The sequence below is a fragment of the Tenrec ecaudatus genome, chromosome 14 (assembly GCF_050624435.1).
Source record: "Tenrec ecaudatus isolate mTenEca1 chromosome 14, mTenEca1.hap1, whole genome shotgun sequence".
NCBI classification, from domain to species: Eukaryota; Metazoa; Chordata; class Mammalia; order Afrosoricida; family Tenrecidae; genus Tenrec; species Tenrec ecaudatus.
In genome coordinates, this window is record NC_134543.1 from 123,731,277 (window position 1) to 123,756,786 (window position 25,510).

General features: G+C 39.5%; 1 protein-coding gene across 2 annotated transcripts in view; it reads right to left on the bottom strand.

The window, feature by feature from the left end:
- Nucleotides 1-25,510, bottom strand: part of VPS13C (vacuolar protein sorting 13 homolog C) — a 193,033-nt gene that overhangs the window by 131,344 nt on the left and 36,179 nt on the right. For both annotated transcript variants that reach the window (XM_075531422.1, XM_075531423.1), the window contains exons 6-13: nt 22,557-22,666; nt 17,881-17,940; nt 13,348-13,407; nt 12,498-12,578; nt 11,615-11,672; nt 6,463-6,590; nt 1,493-1,599; nt 781-952 (exon numbers count right to left, since the gene is read on the bottom strand). In XM_075531422.1, coding sequence (XP_075387537.1) covers nt 781-952; nt 1,493-1,599; nt 6,463-6,590; nt 11,615-11,672; nt 12,498-12,578; nt 13,348-13,407; nt 17,881-17,940; nt 22,557-22,666 — 776 coding nt within the window. The remainder of the gene's footprint in view (nt 1-780; nt 953-1,492; nt 1,600-6,462; nt 6,591-11,614; nt 11,673-12,497; nt 12,579-13,347; nt 13,408-17,880; nt 17,941-22,556; nt 22,667-25,510) is intronic.

Below are 25,510 nucleotides of genomic sequence, written 5' to 3' on the forward strand. Positions count from 1 at the left end.
GGTGTTGCTGTTAGGTGTCACGGAGAATCTAACAGTTACTGTGGCCTCCCTGAGAGGGGCTTTCAGTGGGATCTCCCATAACCCTCCCACTTCTGTGAGAAAGATATCATTTCCGTTTAGGAATGAGACCACCACAATTAGAGGTTACAAAACTCGGGGCCATGATCACCTGGCAAGTAACCAACTCAGCAACAGCACACAACTCCATCTAATTCCAATACCTTTCTTTTTTCTAATACACTGCCACGTATTTCAGAACACAGAAATTCAACTCATTCTTCACATTATGAAACAACTACAGAAATAGCTCCATAACCAAGATCAAATGATATTAATCAAATTATGTAGTTAATATGCCTTTATGTTTCATAGCTTCTCTTATCTAATAAAAGAGCAAGGGCATTTTTTTTAAGTAAGACTTTGAATACCATTAAAGAGCCCTTTATAAAGGTGGGGCTTTCACTAACTAAGTAAATTGTGATGCATAAACCTAATGAGTTTTTAATAATGAATTTCTAAGCAGTATTATAAAAACCAGACATATTCCCCAAAATAGCTTATGATAACATCATCTTATCTGTTAGGATGGGGAACATTGGGGGGAAATCCTCTCCATTTTCCCACAAAATTCTCTCTCAAAAAGCTATCAGTTCTGTGCTCGTTTTCTAAAATTTCCCTTTGATTCAAATTAAATGCCAAAGCATTTCCACCAATATGAACATTTTGCTAAGATTAATACTAAAGGATGATTTGACAAATACACAGCTTTCAAAGACATACCTGTATCTGTTTCTGTGTTTCCTCTGAAACTCGGCTCTGAGTTAGCTTGTTTTTGTAGACATCTTTATAACTCTTGAACAACTGCCTATGCTTTTTCATATTACTCCAGGACCACATCTGCGTATGCCTCCTTATATGAACCTCAAGGACAGAATCAATGGCATATTTCCACCTACAAATCAAATGTTGTTTGAGAATATTTGAATATAAAGGTCCAACACAAGACCGAAAATAACTTTGACTCTTTAGAGCTACACCATCAAATCTCTTGTTCTTATGGACTGTAATCTATCATAATTCAGTAATAGGCTCTCATTTCCCCAGTACAACTCTCTGACTTAAATAGGCATTGACCATTCCTGAAATACAGTAGGCTAGGAGGAGATCACAAAGACACAAAATTGGAGGAATTAACAAGACGATTAGTTGATTTCATTGATTCCCATATAGGTGACTGGGGAGCACTATCAACTTTTAAAAAGAAAGTCTTCAATGTCAAGTATTTGAAATTAATCTAGAAAGAGGAACACAGGAGGTAGTGTTTATTTTTTAAAGTAACATGAGCATATAAAAAAAATCCCTACCTTCTCTGTTACAAAAAGAAAGCTGGCTAGATGACACAGTCCTAAATATCTCTTAACTCTGAGAATTTCTAGATACAAGAAGATGTTTCTCATATAACACCACTACAAAAAGACAAATTCAAACTTACCACTGTCGACAATTTTTATGAAGTGGTAAATAAGGCTTATATTTCCTGTAAGGGACATTTCTAACCATATAATCCACCGACTCCAAAAAGTCCATCATGCTGAGGTACTATCAAAATAAAACCAAAATATTGAGTACATTGCACACATGAAAAACACAAAATATTAAAGATTTTTAATCTAGAGAGGCTTCAATTGCTTAACAAAGATCACTGCTGCCTGGTAACATAACAGTAAATTGTTTTTCACCAAATGTAAAGCACCATTAATTATCAATTATAGTATTTTTAGTCATTTTATTAGGGGCTCATACAACTCCTCTTATCACAATCCACACATACACCAATGGTGCAAAGCACATCTGTACATTCATTGCCCTCGTCATTCTCAAGACATTTGCTCTCCACTTAAGCCCCTGGCATCAGCTCCTCATTTTTTCCCCTCCCTCCCCGCTCTGCCCTCCCTCATGAACCCTTGATAATTTATAAATTATTATTTTATCATATCTTTCCCTGTCTGTGCTGTCCATCCCCCAGGGAGAAGGTCACATGTAGATCCTTGTAATCGATTCCCTCTTTCCAACCCCCCCCTCCCAGTATCGCCACTCACACCACTGGTCCTGAAGGGATCATCCAGCCTGGATTCCTTTGTTTCTAGCTCCTATCTGTACCAGTGTACATCCTCTGGTCTAGCCAGACTTGCAAGGTAGAATTCGGAACATGATAGTGTGGGGGGAGGAAGCATTTAGGAATTGGAGGAAAGTTGTATTTTTTTCATCGTTGCTACATCACACCCTGTCTGGCTTTTCTCCTCTCCACGTCCCCTCTGCAAGGCAATCGCCAGTGGCCTATAAATGGGCTTTGGGTCTCCACTCCACACTCCCCCCTCATTCACTATGGTAAGATTTTTTTTGTTCTGAAATATGCCTTATACTAGCTTTCTTCACCACATTTGCTTATGCACCGATTTGTCTTCAGCAATTGTATCATGGAGGTGAGCACACAATGATATGATTTTTTGTTCTTTGATGCCTGATAACTGATCTCTTCAGCACCTCATGATCTCACAGGCTGGTGTGCTTCTTCCATGTGGACTTTGTTGCTTCTGAGCTAAATGGCCACTTGTTTACCTTCAAGCCTTTAAGACCCCAGGTGCTATATCTTTTGATAGCCGGGTACCATCAGTTTTCTTCACATTTGTTTATTTACCCGCTTTGTCTTCAGTGGTGGTGTCGGGAGGGTGAGCATCATAGAATGCCAATTTAATACAAGAAAGTTTTCTTGTGTTGAGGGAGTACTTGAGTGGAGCCCCAATGTCCTTCTGCTACCTTAATACTAAACCTATAAATATATGCACAGAGATCTATTTCCCCATATATTTGCATATGTACATGTCTTTATCTAGACCTCTATAAATTCCCCTTGCCTCCCAGCTCTTTCCTCTACTTCTCTTGACTTTACTCCTGTCCCACTATCATGCTCAGTCCCCACCACGGTTTCACCTATTCCTCTTTGTTACATTACCCTTGCACTATGAAAGCAAAAGGTACTGCCAATTCAGCTGTGTCACATGACCAGTAATAATCTATGCTTCTATTTTCAGATATGTTAAACCAATGGTTCTCAACCTTCCTAATGCTGCCACCCTTTAATACAGTTCCTCATGTGTGGTGACACCCCCAACCATAAAATTATTTCCGTTGCTACTTCATAACTATAATTTTGCTACTGTTATGAATCGGGTGACCCCAGTGAAAGGGTCGTTTGACCCCCCCAAAGAGATAACAACCCACAGGTCGAGAACCGCTGTGCTAACCCATGAAATAAATGTGCATCTCAAAAACAACAAAATACAGCCTCTAACTACTGACATAATTGAGCCTTGGTGGCATGCATAGTTTTGAACTCCTAACCACAAGATCGGTCTTTCAAAGCCACCAGTCACTCTCATTTTCTGCTCCCATTAAAACTTATTCTCCTGTCAACCCTACATAGGGTCATTATGAGTCTGACTGACTCCATTAAAAGAGCATGTCTTAACTGTTGACAGGAAATATATCTGTTTCTAAAGCTACTTATTATTCCTCTAGATCACTGTTACAGCATGAGCTGATGTTAAAATGGCTCCAGAAAACGATTGCATAATGAAACACAATAGAGCCACTTAAACACTTATCTCTGCGGATCTGATAAAACAGAGGGGGAAACAGTCACACAGCTAACAAGACTGTCAAACTACCTTACTGCTACGGAGCGGACCCCGTCTCACCGTGACCTCTAGTCAGAGTAGAATTATGCCTGTGACTTTCCTCTTTATGGAAGTAGAAAGTCTCACCTTTCTCCCATAGAGCAGCTGACCTTGTGGCTAGCTGCCCAAAGCATAACCTATTACACCTCCAGATCTCCTGATCAAAACTAGAGGTAAGAGAAAGAGGCAAGCCTAGCCATTCCTCTTCTCAGTTTTTCTGGCTGTAATTCTACCTAAGGTTTACCACATGACTATCACGTACTTGAAAGGTGACTAATCTGAATTTAAATGTGGTATAGTATAAGTAGAAAAGAAATCAGCTATCAAGGACATATTTCTGTTTAAAAAGAAGATACAAAGTATTCAATTAACAATTGTTATATTCATTACATGTCAAAACATAATATTTCAGGTTTATTAGGTTAAAAAGTTAATTTCCCTTTTGGTAAAATAAAGTGAAATTTACTTTTTCTTCAAACTTATCTAATGTAGTGATCAGGAAAATTTTACAATATATATATATGTTATTCATCATACTTTTTTATATGACAGTTCTGGGCTAGACGCACTGATGCGTTTCCCTCCTCCAAGCCTGCCTAAACTCTCCAGGCACAGAATTAAGCCTGGGAAACAAATGGTGAGAAAAGCTATCCATAGAGCTGTTCTAACAATTAAGGAAAGTTTTTAAATGCTAATACTGTTTATTTAAAATATAAGAACATTTATTGTCGTTGGATCTTCCTTCTGGTTCATTTGAATTTGTTCCAATTTCTAGTATTTACTACTTTCTCTTTATTGAGGTTTTTACCTGTTTTATTTTATTATTCTTGTTTACTTTTGTTTTTAATGTTTTGGCTTTTTATATGTAAAATCCAAGAGAGGTACATCTACAGAGACAGTAGCTGGATTAATGGTCCCTTGGGAGTGTGGCAGGAAAGGTTGGGGGAACTGGCCGCTAATAACATTGAGTACAAGAATGAAGAAAATGTTCTAGAGCAGATTTTACAACTCTTTTTGATGTGACTGAACTAATGAGTTGTATGATATGTGAATTATATGCCAATAAAACTCTAAAAAAAAAATTTTATAAGAGCATTTATTGTAATGAATAACATTCAAGCTACTAAAATAAGGCAAGTGTGATGGGTAACTAAAGTTACCAGTTATTACTGACATGATGAAAATGACTGAAGAAAGGAATTCTTTCAGTAAATTTGTGCCCATGTGGACACTGGACCCTGTGTACGACTTGAGAATAATGTAATAAAATAATGTATAAAAAGTCTAAAGTAGCTCCATTAATTTATTAGACACATGATTAAATTCCCATCAGCTAATGAAAAAGAAAGGTATATGCTGCTAAAACTAAATGGTCCAGTAGTTAGCATATAATTTTTTAATAAATAATTTTATTGGGGGCTCTTATAGCTCTTATAACAATCCATACATCAATTGTATCAAGAACTTTTGTATATATGTTGCCTTCATCATTTTCAAAATATTTTCTTTCTGTTTGAACCCTTGGTATCATCTCCTCTTTGTTACCCTCCCTCTACCATCCTCCCACCCTCAGGGACCCCAGAAGAATTATAACTGATTATTATTCTTATATCTTACACCGCCCACTGCCTCCCTTCATCCACATTATTGGTATTCATCCCCCTGGGTAATGAGAAGAGGGTTGTGTGTCACTGTGTTGGTTCCCTTTCTAACTCTAATAGTTTTATGAGCATGAAATGTACATATCATACAATTCAATTTTTAATTCATATTAAAGAGTTGTGAAATAACTACCACAATCTATCTTAAAAGTAAATAATATTTAATTTAAGTATAATATCAAAAACAAAGGATGGAAAAACATTGAAATCTTCCATCAAAATAGAAATGAAGTTATTCATTACTTTGATAATATTCTCCATTTAGAAAAAAATCAGATATAACAATTATGTCTTAAATTTAAAGGTTTTTTTAATGGTTTACTCCAATCTATACATATAACAAACAACCTAAAAAGAATTGAAGAAGAAGAAGAAGTACAAAGGACAAACACAGCTAAGGTTCAGGGCTAATCAGAGCTGGAGCTGGCCAACGAAATCTTTTTTTTCTTTTCTTTTTTTACACTTTATTAGGGACTCATACAACTCTTATCACCATCCATACATATACATACATCAATTGTATAAAGCACATCCATACATTCCCTGCCCCAGTCATTCTCAAGGCATTTGCTCTCCACTTAAGCCCCTCGCATCAGGTCCTCTTTTTTTTTTTCCCTCCCTCCTCTTTCCCCCCTCCCTCGTGTGCCCTTGGTAATTTATACATCGTTATTTTGTCATATCTTGCCCTATCCAGAGTCTCCCTTCCCCCCTTCTCTGCTGTCCCTCTCCCAGGGAAGAGGTCACATGTGGATCCTTGTAATCAGTTCCCCCTTTCCAACCCACTCACCCTCCACTCTCCCAGTATCGTCCCTCACACCCTTGGTCCTGAAGGTATCATCCACCCTGGATTCCCTGTACCTCCAGCCCTCATATGTACCAGTGTATAGCCTCTGTCCTATCCAGGCCTGCAAGGTAGAATTCGGATCATGGTAGTTGGGGGGAGGAAGCATCCAGGATCTGGGGGAAAGCTGTGTTCTTCATCGGTACTACCTCGCACCCTAATTAACCCATCTCCTCTCCTAAACCCCTCTATGAGGGGATCTCCATGGCCAACGAAATCTTACCTGAGGTTTGGTCAGCTCAATGGCGATATTCTGTACTTCAATGTTCCCATCAAGTCTGGGTGTTCTGAGCTCTGTTTCTGCATGAGGGTTCATGTAGAGTTTTGCAGAGGCTGATATTGGCTGGAAAACTTTAAACACAAGGGAAGACAGAAGATATGTTTATATGTTCTTATATATGAGTTCTTGCAAATAATTATGAGAACATTGTTACTGCGGAAAGAGAGAAAAATTATCAAAAGGATATGTAACAAAGCCACCACCAAAAGCAATGTAAGCATCTACTTAGTGACATAACAGCTACTGTCACGCATAATGGTTAAAGTGAAAGTTTCCAAGGAAGAAACTGGCTCTGTATGTTTGTTTATGAAAACATGAGTGAAGAACATACAACCTAAAATTTAAAAATACAATCTGTTCTGAGCCTCCATAAAATTAGTTTTCTGTTCATTACTGCACATCATTTGACGTATTTATTATTTATTTAAAATACTAGTAAAAGAGGGTGAATTTTACTAATTTCTGTTCATACATAATCACTGACAGCATTTAGAAAGAAGATCAAGAAGAAAATTCTGATTACCTATTGTTTATATCTCCACAGGGAAAGTGGGACCAGACTTCAACCCAGTGCCGCAAGGTGTGAATGCAATATCCCGGCGTGGAGTAGGGAACCAGTGGAGAGGTCTGGGAGGCTGGCCCCAGCACCAAAAATTAAGTGGATTCCTGCCCCTCCCCCGAAAAGAATTTATTTCAAAGGACGACATTGATTCTGCAGCTCCGGGAGATGGACATAGCTGATCAGAGTACACGGGGGCAGATGAAGGGGAAGGAGAAGACAGTGGAACACAACCTGGCCCACCAGGCCGTGAGGATGATGTTCCTGAGTAGAGCAGCCAGTCCACAGAGAGAACAACATGGCTGGCCCTACTATGAGACATGATGCCCCTCAGGGACTAAGGGCGAAACAGGGGACAGCACCGGAGACACAGTGTGGGAATTGCACCTGACCTGATCCCACCACACCAAGGCAAAGCACTGGGGGAGTGCAGTGGAACAGCAAGGGAATGGAGTGGCAAGGTCCCCAGGGAATGCTGAAAGTGGACTTTGGGGCCAGGGCGTGGAGCCCCAACAGACTGGACTGGAAAACGCTCCTAAGGGCCAGCAAATGATCCTTGAACAAACTACAAGCTTTTATTTTGTGAAGTGTTTTGTTTTGTTCTTTGTCAGTGGTTTGTTTTTGTTGTTTTGTTGTCTGGTTGTATACTGTTGCTTTGTTTTCCTCTGTCTTGTTTTCGTGCATGTTAGTGTCTCCACAGGTCTGTCTGAATAGGACAGGCTGGATGAACTAGCTGGAGGAAAAACAATGGGACAGACAGTTCCGGGGGGACTTGGGGTGGGGGAGGGGGAAGGGGTAAGGAAGTGGTGTTAACAAACACAGGGACAAGGGAACAACATGGGACCTAAAATGGTAGGGAGGGGTTAGTGGTAGGCCTGGTGGGGAATGATCAAGGGTAAGGTTGCGTAGAGAAGAGGTATAGCTGTAGCCCAGGTGGGGACGGAGCATGGTAGTGGGGCAGGAGGAAAGTCAAGGGGGATGGAGGAAGGAGCTGGGAGTCAAGGGGCATTTATAGAGGTCTAGACAAAAACATGTACATGCAAACATATATATATGAATGGGGAAATAGATCTAAGTGTCTACATTTATAGGTTTAGTACTAAGGTGGCGGAAGGACCTTGGGCCTCTACTCAAGCACTCCCTCAATGCATGAATACTTTCTTTTATTAAATTGGCACTCTATGATGCTCACTCTCCCAACACAACTGCTGAAGCCAAAGTGGGTGAACAAGTAAATGTGGTGAAGAAAGCTGATGGTGCCCGGCTACCAAAAGAGATAGTGACTGGGGTCTTAAAGGCTTGAAGATAAACAAGCGGCCATCTAGCTCAGAAGCAACAAAGCCCACATGGAAGAACACACCAGCCTGTGTGATCGAGTGGTCCCGAAGGGATCAGTTATCAGGCATCAAAGAACAAAAATCATATTATTGACTGCACACCTCCATGATAGGATCGCTGAAGACAAATGGGTGCATAAGCAAATGTGGCAAAGAAAGCTGATGGTGCCTGGCTATCAAAAGAGATAGTGTCTGGGGTCTTAAAAGCTTGAAGGTGAACAAGCGGCCATCTAGCTCAGAAGCAAAAAAGCCCACATGGAAGAAGCACACCAGCCAGTGCGATCACGAGGTGCCAAAGGGACCAGGTATACGGCATCATGCAAAAAAAAAGATATGTGTGTGTGTGTGTGTGTGTGTGTGTGTGTGCATGTATATGTATATACATATATACCATATTGAATGAAGGGGGAAGAGCAGAGTGGAGACCCAAAGCCCATTTGTCGGCCACTGGAGATCCCCTCATAGAGGGGTTTAGGAGAGGAGATGGGTCAGTCAGGGTGCGAGGTAGTACCGATGAAGAACACAGCTTTCCCCCAGATCCTGGATGCTTCCTCCCCACAACTACCATGATCCAAATTCTACCTTGCAGGACTGGATAGGGCAGAGGTTGTACACTGGTGCATATGGGGGCTGGAGGCACAGGGACTCCAGGGTGGATGATACCTTCAGGACCAAGGGTGTCAGGGGCAATGATGGGAGAGTGGAGTGTGAGTGGGTTGGAAATGGGGAACTGATTACAGGGATCCGCATGTGACCTCCTCCCTGGGAGATGGACTGCAGAGAAAGGGGGGAAGGGAGACTCCGGATAGGGCAAGATATGACAAAATAACAATGTATAAATTACCGAGGGCACATGGGGGAGGGGGCAGAGGGAGGGAGGGGAGAAAAAAAGAGGCCCTGATGCAGAGGGCTTAAGTGGAGAGCAAATGCTTTGAGAATGATCGGGGCAGGGAATGTGCGGATGTGCTTTATACAATTGATGTATGTATATGTATGGATTGTGATAAGAGTTGTATGAACCCCTAATAAAATGTTTTAAAAAAAATTCTGATTACCCAGAAAAAAGTTGCTTACTACTTCATGATTTTCAAGAAAATTTGTTAAATATATACTCAATCTTAGACTCAACGAAACAAAATATCCTTGAAGCTGAATGGTAGTCTGAAAAAGTATATTGTGAAATATGACAGGCAAGGTGGTACATTTTAACTGAACAGAATAAAAATTACATAATCATGATGCATTGTGCTATTTGTAATTTGCATAAGACTATAAAATTCATCACTGATTTATAGGTTATTTATAAGTAGAAAATGTCTGAGAGTGACTGAGAGTGGACTAGTTCTTTCAAACAATAGAACTAAATGCTTTCACAAACTAGCAATATTAGATCTTTTTTTTTCAATAGTTTCATTGGGGGCTCTTACATCTCTTATCACAATCCATACACTCCTCCCATGCATCAAGCACATTTGCACATACGCCGCCATCATCAGTTTCAAAGCATTCTCTTCCCACTTGAGTCCCTGATATCAGTTCCCCATTTCTTCCCCTACCCTCCCCCACCCATCCTTCCTCATGAACCCTTCATAAGTTACAGATTATTTTTCCCACACCTTACATCATCCTCCATCGCCCCTCACCCACTTTTCCATTATTGATTCCCCTGGGAGGGAGTTCTAGATTGATCCTTGTGAATGAATTAGCCTCTCTCCCCACCCTCCCCTAATCCTCCTGGTATCTCTACTCTCCTTGTTGGCCCTGAGGGGTTCATCTATCCTGGAATGCCCGTGTTGCAGGCTCTTATCTGTAGCAGTGTGCCTGCTCTGATCTAATCCAATTTGTTTGAGGTGAGGGTAGTGGGGGGAAGGAAGCACCAAAGAGCTCTCTTTTTATCGTCATTAAATAGAGGTCTGTGGAGTGACTATATGCAACTATGCAAAGGAGCTCTGATATTGTTAGTTAAATATGTCTAATGTCAGCAGGTCAAAATACAAACTGCTAAGGGAGAAAGCAGTTTTCTCCTCCATGTTGTCTTCTCCCACAATGATTCATGGCATCAGAGATCCTGTACAGGGTCACTGTGGGTCAGAAACAACTGCCGTGGGTGGGTTTATGCAGTTCCAAAAGACCTGGTGGGTCTGTGAAGTTGGTGTTGGGACTACTAATCACAATATTAGGCATTCAGCTCACCTAGCAGTCTGTAGGAGACAGGTGAGGCTGTCTGCACACTTGGCAGTCCGGGAAATCCTAGAGAGACACTAAGTATTGGGCCGACTCAATGATATTAGGCTTCATGGAGTTCCTGAGAAGAGCGAAGTGCTCAGTACGAGACTACTAACCAAACAGCTGAGGGGGTTCAGATTCATCCAGCACTGCTTCAGAAGAAATGCCTAGTGGTCTACTCCTGAGAGTCATCACCACTGAAAACACCATGACACAGAAAACTACTCTGACATACATGAAATAGCCATGGATCACAACCAACTCAAAGACATTCGGTTTGACCTGGGTTCTTTAATGATTGTGAGAGAAAGTCCCAACCAACATGGAATGGTCATGAACTATAAGAAGTAGCACAAAAGCCACATTGAACGAGAGTAATAGGGACAGTGTGGGCAAGAAAGCTGAGAATAACCACTGAAAGGAAAGAGGGTAAACAGACACAAGCAAATGGATCTTTATTGGAAATGAAGGAGAGAAGAGATAAACTAAATAAAGGAGATAGTTTTGTTGATAATCTATTTAAAAAAAACAATGGTGAAGATGCCAGAAAGTGGAAAAACATACTTGAGAAATTTCTAGAGTGACTAGCTTGTCTTAAAATAATGACATGCTAGAGGTGACTCAACATCAAAAGTTCAGATATATGTTTGTTAAAATAAACCAACAAACCCCAAGACAAAATAGTCACTAACAAGGTAAGAAGACAACATGGAAGGCCAGCGGAGTTAGCTGTCAGGGAACCATAGTCACAGTACTTTCATCTCCCTCTCCTTCACACTCTGCCTCTCTCTCCAGCAGTGTCTGCGCTACAATCTAATCCTCACGTATAGTTACTATCCAAATACGCTCTATCATAAAACTGAGGTACACAATTAATACTTTCTTTTTCTTTTTGTCAATATAACCTTTTCAGAAAAAGCATTTTAAAATAAGGTGTTTAATTCCTGCAATGTGCAACGCACTCATTACTTACTACATTGATGATGTGTGGGTCTATTGCCGCTTCTGAGAATTCCACTTTTTAGCTGATCCTAGACAAAAGATTTGATTATGTAAGAATCAGACCACATCCAAACACATTAAAACCATGAGATAAATGGGGAGGGAAGAATAGCAGTGCTGAAATTAAGATCCTTGTTCGTCTCTTTACAACGTAATCCAGTAAGGAAAACTCACTGAGGGATACACAGGTACACTTCTTTAAAGATATGAACACAATTTACTTAAATCTCTAAGTACTGAGAAGCATTATTTTAATATCATGTTGTCCTCTGCCTATGGGTGAAAAACATATAGGTACAAACATGCACGAGCTTTTATCTCGGACACTTCATAGTCAACAAACTATTTGCGACTGTACCTTCTGGAGAGACAAGAGCTAGAGCCTTGGAATCAAATCCAGTTTAAAAAACTCAACTGTTCTTCTTTTCTATTCTAAGTAAACAGACCTAAACACACTGAAGTTAATACTTTGAATGAACACTTTGATTATTCGACAAAATGCCATCACAAGTGATTAAAACATCCATCAGCCATAGCTTTAGATCGGAAAGGCGTCATCTTTCTTTACAATACTCTCAAAGTAATCATTGTCACATGGAATAAGAATACCAGCAATTAAGAGTATAGCAAGCATAAGCACAGTTTGAATTTTAATAGTAAAACACTAATAATAATATTCTCAACTCACTGTCCAGAGAGTGATTTTTCAAGAACTGCAAAAATAACATGTTTCACATTTCTGATTCAGTTATACACAAGTAAATGAGTAATAGCTTGTCTTTATTAATGATCTTTCATGCAAAACAAATTTATAGAACATAGTGTTGGCTCTTCTAGGTATAAATGGAAATTACCAAGATCTGTTCTCGTGTCCCCTGGTAAGACAGGTGGCAGTTTACATTCCAGTAGGCACTAAGACTATCAAGTCGTAGAAGCTACAAAAGAAAAGGGAAAGAGGTCCAGCAACCAATACATTGCAATTATAAATCAGTACTAAAAAATACTCTAAATTACACAGCTGTCTTTTTGGATAAAAATAATAACGCAAAATTATATAATTTATTAAGGCTGATATTTGCTACTTTATAGTTCAAAGACTACAAAAATTATCCCAGAGAGACACATTCATTTACCATCAAACATGTATCGGTAACTCAGTATTTAACATGATCTATACACTTTTTGCTGAATAAGGCAGGCATGACCCCTCCTGCAGATTTATCAAGGACTATTTCAGGTAAGCAAAAAGAGGAGAACTCTGTGAGCAACAAGTTAAAAACACCTCTCAGAGATTCAAAATGTTTGTGAGCATACTTGATTTAAAGCATTGTGAAGCCATGTAGTTTAAAACACAGCAGTTTAACTATGTATCTATCACTCAGTACATTAATTAGCCAGTCATCTTACCTGACCACAGACTATTTATTCTACATCACCTAGTAATATCCCAATTACCCCAAATCACCAGAAAATACCATTTGGGAAATATTTCATTTATCTGTCTTATTTGTCTGATAGGTAAAAATTATAAAGCTCAAAGACAGACATGGCTATGGAACATAATGCTAGTAAGTAACAGACAAACCATACTCTACAATTTTAATTTATATCCTTATTACATGTTATACTCCACTACAGTTGTTTAAGAAATGTAAAAATGCTTGAACCTAGGGAGCTAGTATATTCTATTCAAACAAAATATACCTTGTATATAATTTTGTCTGCTTCGTTTAGTATGCATGGAGTCCAGTGTTCATTTGCAGTCTATAAAAAAAGAAGAATTATAAAGATGTGACCTAAATGCCTTCACAGTATTTGGAAATCATAATAAAACAGTCCTTAGAAGAGACATCTAACCAGTGTTGGCTAGTATTGGCTGTTTCTTCCATATCACTGTGACAAAACCGAAACAACAGTGAAAATACAATCTAAAAGGTTCTAGTTTTTCCCTGAGTTTATGCATTCATTCAGTCACAAAATAACCATTGAATTACTATGGGTCTGAACTATGGAAGGGACTACACATGAACACAATAGCCAGCCTACAGCTTTTGAAGAGAGTCTATATTATAAAAAAACATAAAAATGCAATAAAAATAAAAGTGAAAGTGTAACTGTTATTGTGAAATAGTAAGAAAACCACAAGAGTATGGAAACCACCGCTTAAGTAACTTTCTAGGAAACCCCATGGTAAGCAAGACCAAATGCTCCCCTGAGATAAACTCAGATCAACGTATACTTTGGTGTTTTTTTTTTTAAGATCAACGTATTTAGGAGCAAGAGTATTACTTTCAGTGATTCTGAACCTGTGGGTCGCGACCCCTTTGGGGGTCAAATGACCCTTTCACAAGGGTTGCCTGATTCATAACAGTAGCAAAATTACAGTGATGAAGTAGCAATAAAAATAATGTTATGGTTGGGGGTCACCACCACATGAGGAACTGTATGAAAGGGTGGCGGCATGAGGCAGGTTGAGCACTGCTGTGTTAGATCAACTTGTTCCAACCATCTCAGAGGGGGAACCCAGTCCGAGAATAGTGGGAAGGGAATAAGGGAAAAGAGCTGGAAAGGAAGAGAGAGAATGGTATAAGCTTCTCTCAAAAAGTCTGGTTAGAACAGAGGAGGAGAAAGAGAAGGCAGTAATTAGATGGGGCCCAGATGGAATGGGGGTAAGGTTAGAGAACCTTTTAAAATTTTGTGGTGAGAGACTTGAATGTGTTTAAATGCTTACATGAAAGAGCCCTTAGAGCAGGGGTTCTCAACCTTCCTAATGCAGTGACCCTTTCATACAGTCCCCATGTGGTGGTGACCCCCAACCATGAAGTTATTTTCATTGTTACTTCATAACTGTAATTTTGTTATTGTCATGAATCGTCATCTAAATATCTGATAGGCAGGATATATTTTCATTGTTACAAATTGAACATAATTAAAGCATAGTGATGAATCACAAAAACAATATGTTCTTATATATTGTAAAATATTTATTTCTAATTACAAATAAATGAATTTTTGTCTTGAAGCATGGTGTAGCATGGGTAACAGTCTTTAAGCCGGGTACCTGCATGTGGGTGTATCTGCATGTGGGTGGACCTGCCTGGAGATGGATAGAGGAGCGGTGTCCCGGTTCCTAAGACCATTGGAAATATGTGTGTTCTGATGATCTTAGGTGGCCCCTGTGAAAGGGTCTTTGACCGCGCCCCACTCCCAAAGGGGTCACGACCCACAGGTTGAGAACCACTGCCTTAGAGGGACAAAAGAGAGGGAGTGGTGGGGAGAAAATAAAAGATTTAGGGACTAGAGACTGAACTATTTAGGGGATGGAGGGAAGGAAACAGAAGAGAGGAGGGAAATGGTTTCTGCAGATGAGGACAGGGCGGAGTCCAGATCAGAAGTGGGCAGTAGAAACACAGGACAAGAGTGGGATTGGGACCCGAGACACGGGAGAAAGGAAGGGAATGCATACCAGAGGAGGTGTGTGCCATGATGGTGATTCCAGGAACAAGCTATGGGCACAATTACAGCGAGAGCAACAGGGAAGAATTGAGGCAATGTTCCCAGGAAATTATACAAATTATTTCATTTCATTATTACTAAGGTTCCAAAGGTATTCTCCTATTATTTGCTGTATGATTTACTTTATTCTGTACATTCCATTGTAATTATGCCCCATTTCATTTATGATTTTAGATATGCCTTTTTTTACCTCTAGAAGTTGGTCGCACTTAGTGAACTTTTCCAGAAAGCAGCTGTGGTTTCCTTGATTCTAGGTTTGTTCTAGTCTCTGTTTCACTTCTCTCTGCTTTGAACTTTACTATTTCCTTCTTTCCATTTGGGGCTTGGTTTGCTCCTCTTTCTTTTTCCTCTATTGAAGAATTGGGTGACTGGTTTTACACCTTCTTCTTCTTTAATGCAAGCACGTGTTGCTATTAACTTGTTCCAGCAGTGCCTCACCTGCGTTCCATAGGTTAGGATATTTTAAGTGCTTTACAATTGTTCTCTTGCTTTCTTTCTTAACCTGCTAGTTTAATGGTGTGCTGCTTAATTTGCACATGTTTGTGTGTTTCCATTTTCCTTCTATTATCCATGTCTAACTGTACGTCATTGGAGTCAGAGAATTTACTATCCACTGTGACTTGCTGGATGGCCGCTCCTATGAAAGGACCCGTGGCCCCTGGAGAAGAGCGCAGTCAGGAGCTGTTGTCGAGTCGCGGGGCTCTGCTAACCCAGAATGTCATTCAGGTCCTCCTGGTTCTGGGCTTAATGTTCTAGGTCAGCAGATCTTAACCTGGGGGTCACGACCCTGTTGGGGGTGAAAAGATCCTTCCCCAGGGGTCGCCCGATTCATAACACTTGAAAAGCTACAGTGATGAAGTAGCAACTAAAATAATTGTATAGTTGGGGAGTCACCACAACACGAGAGATGTTTTAGGATGGTTGAGAACCAATATTCTAGGTGTTCAGTTCATTTCTTAAAGTGGTATACTGAAACCTCCAACTATTAATATAGTCATTGCTCCTTTCAATTCTATGAGTTTGCTTTAAATATTTTAAATTTCTGATGTCAAATGCATATACGTTTATAACTTAAAGTCCGTTTGGTCTGATATTAAAGTCATCATGGCGGCTCTCTTCAGGTAACTATTTTACATATAATACGTTGTTTCCCTTCCTTCACTTTAAAACTATTCTTGTGCTTGGGTCTGTATCGCTGGCAGACAGTATAGAGCTGGACTTTGTTTTTATTCATTCTGCCATTCTCTGTATTTAAATTGGATCATGAATCCATTTACATTCACAGTAAGGACTAAAGGTGCTTTGCCATTTTGTTAGGTTTTTTTTTGGTGTTGCTTTTGCAGTTGTTTTTGCTGCTGCTGTTGCTGTTTTTGGCACAGATAGTTAAGTACTCGGTAATTCCTTGACAGGCGTTTGGAGGTTCAAAACCACCCAAAGGCACACAGCAGGCCTGGCAGTCTGCTTCAAACAGCGGCAGTCTGTAAAAGCCTCTGAAGCAGTTCGCTGAGAACACAGGAGTCCTGGGAGTCAGATCCACGAAGCAGCGGCAGCCGCACGCCTTCTTCATCCCTCTCCTACCCCAACACTGCCAGCCCGTGTGCTGTGATGATGTTTGTCTAGGGAGCCGCCCGACGCCCCCCTTTTTACATGTATTGCTTACATGTTCTTCTCACTCAAAGTTAAATCTTGTGCTTCTTTATGGCTGCCATTCTTAATCAAAGCTTTCTGGAATAATTAGCTTTGGGCTCTTCTGTGTGCTGTGAATTTCTTTTCTACCCAAAGCGACTTCAAATTAATTTTAGAAATTTGCAGGAAAAAAACAGTAATATTAAATACTAGTCTCAGCTCTCCATTTTCCCTTAAAGCTAATCTCTGCTTTGTTCTGAATTTGTTCTGCAGTGAATCTTTCTGCTTCTCTATATGCTCTCTCATTCTTAAGACTTTCATGAAGTATTTTTTTCTGTAACACAGTGTACTTCTTCCATTTTTGTCCTCTTCTTCTACTAGTTAAGCCTCTACATATACTCATGAAACACATCTATATCTGGTATCACTTATGGGTCACTATCCTAAGTTTTTAAGTGTCTAGACTACAACTTTTTCTCCACAAAGGGAAAAACAAAAACCTAACTTACCTGTTTTTCTTAAATTCTATGGCCCCAAATCTTAACACACTAAGGTGTCCGTAACAGAAAAACAAAAAAATTTTTTTTGTTCAAGTCCAGAAATATACAACTCTCTAGACCTTTAAGAGAAAGACAAGCTGACATATAAAATATTTAATCCAAATGGATCACATCTAGATATAACATACATATACAAGTACATATATACAAATATATGTATTTGTATGCTTATATGCATATATACACATACATATGTATAAGCTATACCTTTTTGGAAATTCTACCTGACTGCACCAAGGATGAGTATACAAACAGAAATTTGTCTTTGTCTATTTTCCCCACACATTTACAACCCAGCTTTTACTTGATTCAAAATAAGTGATATGGATAATTTCTCATCTGTTAAATAGACAAATTAAAAGAAATAGAAAACAGGAAAAGAGCATCAATTTTTTTTTAATTTCTAGAATGCTGTTGTAAGATAATAAAATACACAACAGGTAATTTAGCTATAGCTAATTTAAGGAACTTTACCCTGAACTTTGAAGTAACAAATTACAGTTTGCAAAGAAATCTGAAATAAGGTCAACATTACCAACAGACTAAGTTCTCCCAAGGTGACACCAAATGAAAGAGGCTTCTTTGGATCAGTGACCTGCCCAAAAAGAAAAGGGGATGTTAAAATATGTTGGTGTCAGGAACTTTTCCATGTCCCACGCAGTGCTCGACGCAGCAAGGGCAGTGTGTTAGAAGCCATAAAACTCAACTGGAGTATAGGAAGAAAGAGAGGTTATGGTTAGAATTCCCCAGATTTGGTAGGTATAACACTACCTACTACCATATTTTCCTGGTGAAACGCTTTTCTTTTCTGACAGGAGACAACCCATTAACTATGACTCAAAGGACCCTTCCTGGATAGTTGAAAAGAAATAGTCATGACAGTTATGCTCTTAGGGGTTCAGAACGTATGTGGGGAAATTCCATTATCTTTTCATTTCACGAACTTTTTGAAGGGGCTAGGGTTCATCCTGAGAGATTTTGTTTGAAGATAAATAAAACAAGGCGTTACAGATAAAAATACTTTCAAATAACACTGCCACTACCCCACTGAGAAAACACTTAAGTCGCCACACTTGTAATGTGAATGATCTCTTCAAGTGTTCACTCTTCCTGACTCTTCAAAAACGCTTTGTTAGGAAAATCTTAGATTCTTAATATTCAGTTTTTTTATTTGTAATATCTAAATTCATTGGTACACACTGCTTAAACAGTATCAAAATGTGTATAATGCAATGGTTGTAGACATCCTGAAGCTGTCTAGATTCAAACAGCACTTTCCAGTCATGACAAACACTAGGAAACCTGGGGCGAGGTTAGAGATTAATGGCATCAGGTCTTCCCACAGGGACTACAGACTGCGCAACATGGGAGTGTCGCAACACAAGATATGCTCCGCGGCAGCTGAGAAGAACAGGAGAATTAAGAACCTTGTTTTCCATTCATATCAGCTATACAATGATTTGTGAGGAAAAATGGTCCTTTCTATCCTTCCTCACTTTCTCATGGGGGTTTTGTTTGGAAAAACAAGTCAAAGTTAAAAATGTGTTTAATCATCCCTAGTTTCCTTGGCTCTTTTTCCTTTGCTTCCCCTCAGTTTTTAATGTACTACCTATACACTACTGCCGTGATAAGTTGTTGAGCAAAGTGACCCTTCCTTCTTCTACGCTGATATTCATTATCCAGCTCAGTTAAAAAAAAAACGAGAGATAAGTAAGATCCTACTGCACGTTTAAATTATTTTCTTTATGGAACATTTAAAAATATTGCATTACTATTATCAATCTATATATGACTGGTGTGATTTATCTCACTGCTGCGTAACTCTAGTTTGTTTTTGGTTTTGATTTGGGAGGGGTTGTTTTGTTTTGTTTTTGTGGTGGGGTTGTTTTAATTAAACTCAAGGCTTATGGCAATGAATTGATGGGAACTCATAAGACTGCCTCTTAAGAGTTTGAGACCGGAGGGGCCAACCTCAATCCCAACTACATTAACAGCCCACCCCCACCCCCTGAATAATTCACTTCAGAGGGCAGCACTGAAGCTACAGCTCAGAGAGAGGGACATGTCTGATCAGAGCACATGGCAACAAATGATGGGGGAGGAAGAGAGAGTGGAGCATATACTGGTCCACCAGGCCTTGAGGACGATATCCCTGCTCAAAGCAGCCAATGCACAGTGGACAGCCCCACTGTAAGACATGACAGCCCTCACTGACCACACCCACACCAAGGCAAAACACTAAGGGCGTGCAACAGAGCAGCAAGGGGAGCAGAGCAAGGAAGCCCTAAGGGAATACCAAAAATAGACTGTGGGGCCAGGGTGTGGCACCCCATCAGACCTGACAGGAAAACACTCCTAAAGATCAACAAACAGACCTTGAACTATTTATAGGCTTTTCTTTTCATTTTTGTCATTGGTTCTGTTGTTGTTTTGTTTTCTTTTTTTGTTTTGTTTTGTTTTCTTTTGTTGCTTGGTTTTGCTCTTTGTGTGTGTGTGTGTGTGTGTGTGTGTGTGTGTGTGTGTATTTTATCTCTGCAGGTCTATCTAGATAAGAGAGGTGGGATAAACAATCGAGGAGAAAACAAGAACTGACAGTTTAGGGCGGCATGAGAGAAGGGGAAGTGGGGGAAAGGAAGTGAGTGTCAACAAACCCAGGGACAAGAGGACAAAACAAAAAGGGATCTAAAATCGATAGTGAGGAGGGAGTAGGAGGCCTGGTAGGGCTTGATCACCAGCAATGTAACCGAGAGGAATTCCTGAAACCCAAATGAATGCTGAGCATGATAGTGGAACAAGAGGGAAGAACTAGGAAGCACAGGGCATTTATACAGGTCTATATGCAGGCATGTACATATGTAAATGCATTTATATATGATGGCAAAATAGATCTATGTGCACTATTTATAGGTATAGTATTAAGGTAGCAGATGGGCCTCCACTCAAGTACTCCCTAAATGCAAGAACACTTTGCTCTATTAAATTGGAATTCCATGATGCTCACTTTCCTGACATGATCACTGAAGACAAAATGGGTGTATAAGCAAATGTGGTGAAGAAAGCTGATGGTGCCCAGCTATCAAAAGATATAGCGTCTGGGGTCTTAAAGGATTGAAGATAAACAAGTGGCCATCTAGCTGGGAAGAAACAAAGCCCACATGGAAGAAGCACACCAGCCTGTGTGATCAAGAGGTGTCGATGGGATCAGATATCAGGCATCAAAGAACAAACTATTATATCATTGTGAATGAGGGCGAGTGTAGACCCAAAGCCCATCTGTAGGCAACTGGACATCCTCTTACAGAAGGCCTGTGGGGAAGAGACAAGCCAGTCAGGGTGTAGTATAGCACTGATGAAGCATACAACTTTCCTCTAGTTCTTTAAAGCTTCCCCATGCCCCCCTCCCACCCCACTATCATGATCCTAATTCTACCTTACAAATCTGGCTGGACCAGAGGATGTACACTGGTACAGATAGGAACTGGAAACACGGGGAATCCAGGATAGATGATCCCTTCAGGGCCAGTGGTGAGAGTGGCAATATTGGGAGGGGGAACTGATTATAAGGATCTACATATAACCCCATCTGGGGGACAGACAACCAAAAAGTGGGTAAAAGGAGACATCAGTCAGTGTAAGACATGATGAGACAATAATAATTCATAAATTATCAAGGGTTCATGAGGCGGTAGGGGGGCAGGAGGTAGGGAAAAAATGAAGAGCTGATACCAAGGGCTCAATTAGAAAGAAAATGCTTTGAGAATGATGAAAGCAACAAATGTACAAATAAGCTTGACACAATGGATGGATGTACGGATTGTGACAAGAGTTGTACAAGCCCCCAATAAAATAATCTTTAAAATAAATAAATAAATCGAAATGAAACTTTTATTTTTAAAACTAAAAAAAAAAAAGGAATCTGAGACTATAACTCTTTATGGAAGAACACCGACTTTCTCCTGCAGAACAGCTGATGGTTTTGAACTGCTGACCATATGGCTGTCAGCACAACAACTAACCAATACACCACCGTAAGAAGGGCTCCTTCTAATGACACTTCATCAATAAAGGCTTTAACGTTCACACTGAGGTTTGCATTCATCAACATGCCGTTATGTAGAACTAGATAAATAATCATTCTCCCACTTCCACGGGCGTTAAGTACACTTTATTTTCCTAAGCTTGTTAAAAACAAGGGAATCGATGAGTTAGATCTGTAGTCAGCAAAATTCAGTTTAAGGCCTCCATAGCGCCAAGAAGTAGTCAGTTCAAGACAGAGATGGAATAAACCACGCGTGTGCTCCCTGCAGAGTAAGCGACAAGACTCAGAAGGACAGGAAAGCAAGCAATGTGTCAGTGCTTTTCTAATGTACTCTACACTTTTAAGAATTTTTAATGCAAACTTAAAATCTGGCAGAGATGGAATAATGTTCCCAACTTCTTAACGCACTGCCACTAAGTCGATCCTGATGTACAGCAACTAGAGGGGGCAGAGTAGAACTAACTACTCCCTGGGGTCCAAGGCTGCAATCTTCACAGGAGTAGATCATCTTTCTCCCACTCTAAGTTCTGAAGGAAAAGGTGCAAGGCTTCTTGTGCATGTTTCAAACTTCAGAAGAAAACAGTACACATTCAATTCAAAAATGTTGTAACAATGTAACTAAAATCAATCTGCAAAATAGTTCTTAATCAACTGATACCAAACTCTTGGCTATAAATGATATCTGGTTTCTAAACGTTTATGTGTCCACATGTGTGAACTCAGTTGAAGGAGTTCGATTAAACTGGTGAGGTGCAAGGTGAAGGAACCGGCAGTCACGTGGCCTGCTGACTACCATTACCACCGATTATTTCATCACCTCTTAGAAGGAACATTTTTTTCAGTAAGAAGACAAAATTGACTCCCTAAAGTTATAATACTATGAGCCATGAGGAATTAAACAAAATGTAAAATACCCAACAGAATACAACCCCCAAATCTCCTCTATTAGCTTCAGAAAGGAACACAAGATGGTTTTATGGTATGTTTTACACAAAAATCATCAGTGAAACTAAAGTACCACGAGAGAGGAGATATGGTGGTGTACTCATCGGGAGACAAACACCGGTCTTAGATTCAAAACCGCACTCTACGGGTACTCTAGAGAGCGAGCAATCACAAACGAGCATCATAAAACAGATTTCATTAGAAAATCAGACAACACAGATACTTACATCATCTTCATACTTAATGTGAATGTCCGTGATTTTCACTTGCACATTTTTTATTACTTGAGTGGCCAGTTTTTCCAAAAATGTATCCTTTTTGGCTTCTTTTGGCTTATCTATAAGAAACAGAAAAATACATGCTAAAGAACTGAAATCCTCATATACTTCATAAGCAATGACCAAATGATGGGGGAAGCACTGCCCAATGGAAATCACAAGCTATCCTAGTGTCCTTGTTTCACCTTACTGTATTTAGATTTAAATAAACATTTCCCACTTAAAACTGACTTTTGAAGCAACAATGTAATCTAACAATCATTTTACCTTTTAAGACAAAAAAGCAATTTGCAATGTGCATAAATGACACATGGCAGGGAAGGCTACTTTTACCTACCTTTTGAGCGATCATGACCTTTAAAAGGTTTCTTAAAATGTTTTTTGTGCTTTTTACGTTTACGTCCTTCTCAGTGGAAGCATTTTAGTGAGAAAAGGATAAAATTCAAGTTAGCAGACTAGAGGACAGAAAAGAAAACAAAAGAATTCTTCCTACAGCAGAGTTTTGTACATTTCATCTTAATTTATTTGAAACTGTTATTCAACACAAGCACGAGTTCATGGGCCTTGGTTATAAACAATAGCCTTCTTCAATCTAAAAAATAACTTGGCAAATACAAGAATACAAAAAAATGGGTGAAAGAAATATTCACATGCAATGAATACCCTTTTTAAATTTTATTATTTTTAGCAATACAGTGTCACTTTAATTTCAAAATGTTACTGAAATGTTGGAAATGTAATAATGACAGAAAACAAACTTTAAAGGCTTTGATAAGCATGGTGGGACACAGGAACGCAAGTGAAATGAATGGATAGGCTGCGGACGGATGACTTCCTGTAGTTGATGCGCCTCAAAGGTGAAATTCTTTAGTGACTTAACAGTCTAAAGAATGAAATAAACAAACAACTGTTCGTTGAAATAAAAGCCCTAGTGGTTATGTGTTGGGCTGCTAACTACAAGGTCTGCAGTTCAAAACCAGCAGCCACTCCTCAGGAGAAAGATGGGGCTTTCTACTCCCATCAGTTACAGACTTAGGGAGGGGGGAGCCAGGAGGGAGGGGGGAAATGAGCTGATTCCAAGGGCCCAAAGGGAAAGTAAATGTTTTGAGAATAATGGGGGCAACAAATGTACAAATGTGCTTGACGTAATGGATGTATATATGGATTGCTAAGAGTTGTACGAGCCCCCAATAAAATGATTTACATTAAAAAAATTTTTTTTAAAGAGTTACAGACTCCTTTAAAAAGAGAGTTATAGACTCAGAAAGTCACAAGGGCAGTGCTACCCTGCCTTATAGGGTCCTTATAAGTCAGCCTCAACTCAATGGCAGAGGTTAAGATTTTTTTTTGTACACTAAAATTAGCTTTAAATATTCATATTCATTTGCCACTGAAATATTCATATTCATTTGCCACTGCCTCATCTCCTGGCATTAACTAGCTTTTGTCTTATCCAAGTTTCACATTTTCATAGTCAACTGCCCACCAAAGATCACCTCTATCTGAATCCTTGAGAATGTCTTTTTTTTTTAAACATCTTATTAGGGGCTCATACAACTCTTATCACAATCCATACATATACATACATCAATTGTATAAAGCACATCCGTACATTCTTTGCCCTAATCATTTTCAAAGCATTTGCTCTCCACTGAAGCCCTTTGCATCTTATATGGTCTCTCTGCTTCACCATCATAGCCTCCTGTACACATATCAGAGTCCTGCTTGCTAAATGCCAGGCAGGGTCCAGTAATCTTGCTCAAAATTCTTTAAAGGCTCTCCATATTTTTCAGATAAAATCAAAATTGGTATGATCCAAAGACCCTCATATGATCTGGCCCCTATCTCCTGGATCCATTCTACTGCCTGCCACTCATCCCTTACACTTGCTATTACAAAGCGAACCACACTTCCTAATGACTAACACCTTCATACCGGTCATTTCCCAATGTTGGGTTAGTTCTCCCAAATTTCTCTCAAATCTGAAATGCAGCACACTGCCAGTGTAAGCCGACCTCCCCAAGCAAGTCCAGGGCCATCTCCCCTGTGCCTTAGGGAGGCTGCCATGAAACAGTGATTACAATGTAACGGAAGTATTTGCAGCTGTCTTGCCACTAGGTAAGTGGCCCCATCAGAGCAGGGACTATTCCAACACTTGGCCACAAAGCACAACATGTATGAAGGAATCAAAAATTCTATATTTGGAAATTATAAAAAACTATCAAAACATCAACAAAAAAACTCAATGTTACATATATATTTGAGAACCTGTGCTTGAGATTCTAAATTTTTTTCTTCCTTGACATTTTAAAGCAATTTGCCTTAACACTGAATTACAAGATTTTTAAAAAAAATAAATTCAAGAAGGAAATATTTAATAAATATAAGGGTAGAGTCTGGGTGTTAATTCCAGTGTCTCTTGCATACTTGATAGTTCTTGATACTTTTCTGTTCACATATTAGACATTCTGGAAAAGACTGAACTGCCAAAGAAATACCATTAGAAAAGAAACAATAAAGCCCAGCCTCACGCTGAAAGCAACCCCATCTGGCTGGAATAGCTTTCAAAGTGTTCCATCTGCCTGCGTTTAGAGTCTACCATAACTTGCTCTTCTTACCTCACCTCTTACCTCCCTGTTTACACATTTATTCTAACCCTATGTTCTACCTTTGATCTCAGGTTAGATGTTGTTGGTTTTTCAGTTGTAAATCCTTTCTTTGTATGATTTTTAAAATCATTTAATTGGGGGCTCTTACACCTCTTATAATATTCCACACATCAATTGTATCAAGCATACTTATACATATGATGGCATCATTTCCAAAACATTTTCACTGAGCCCTCCTCTTTTTTCCCCTCCCTCCCCGACCCTCTTACCATCATGAATCCTTGATCAATTATA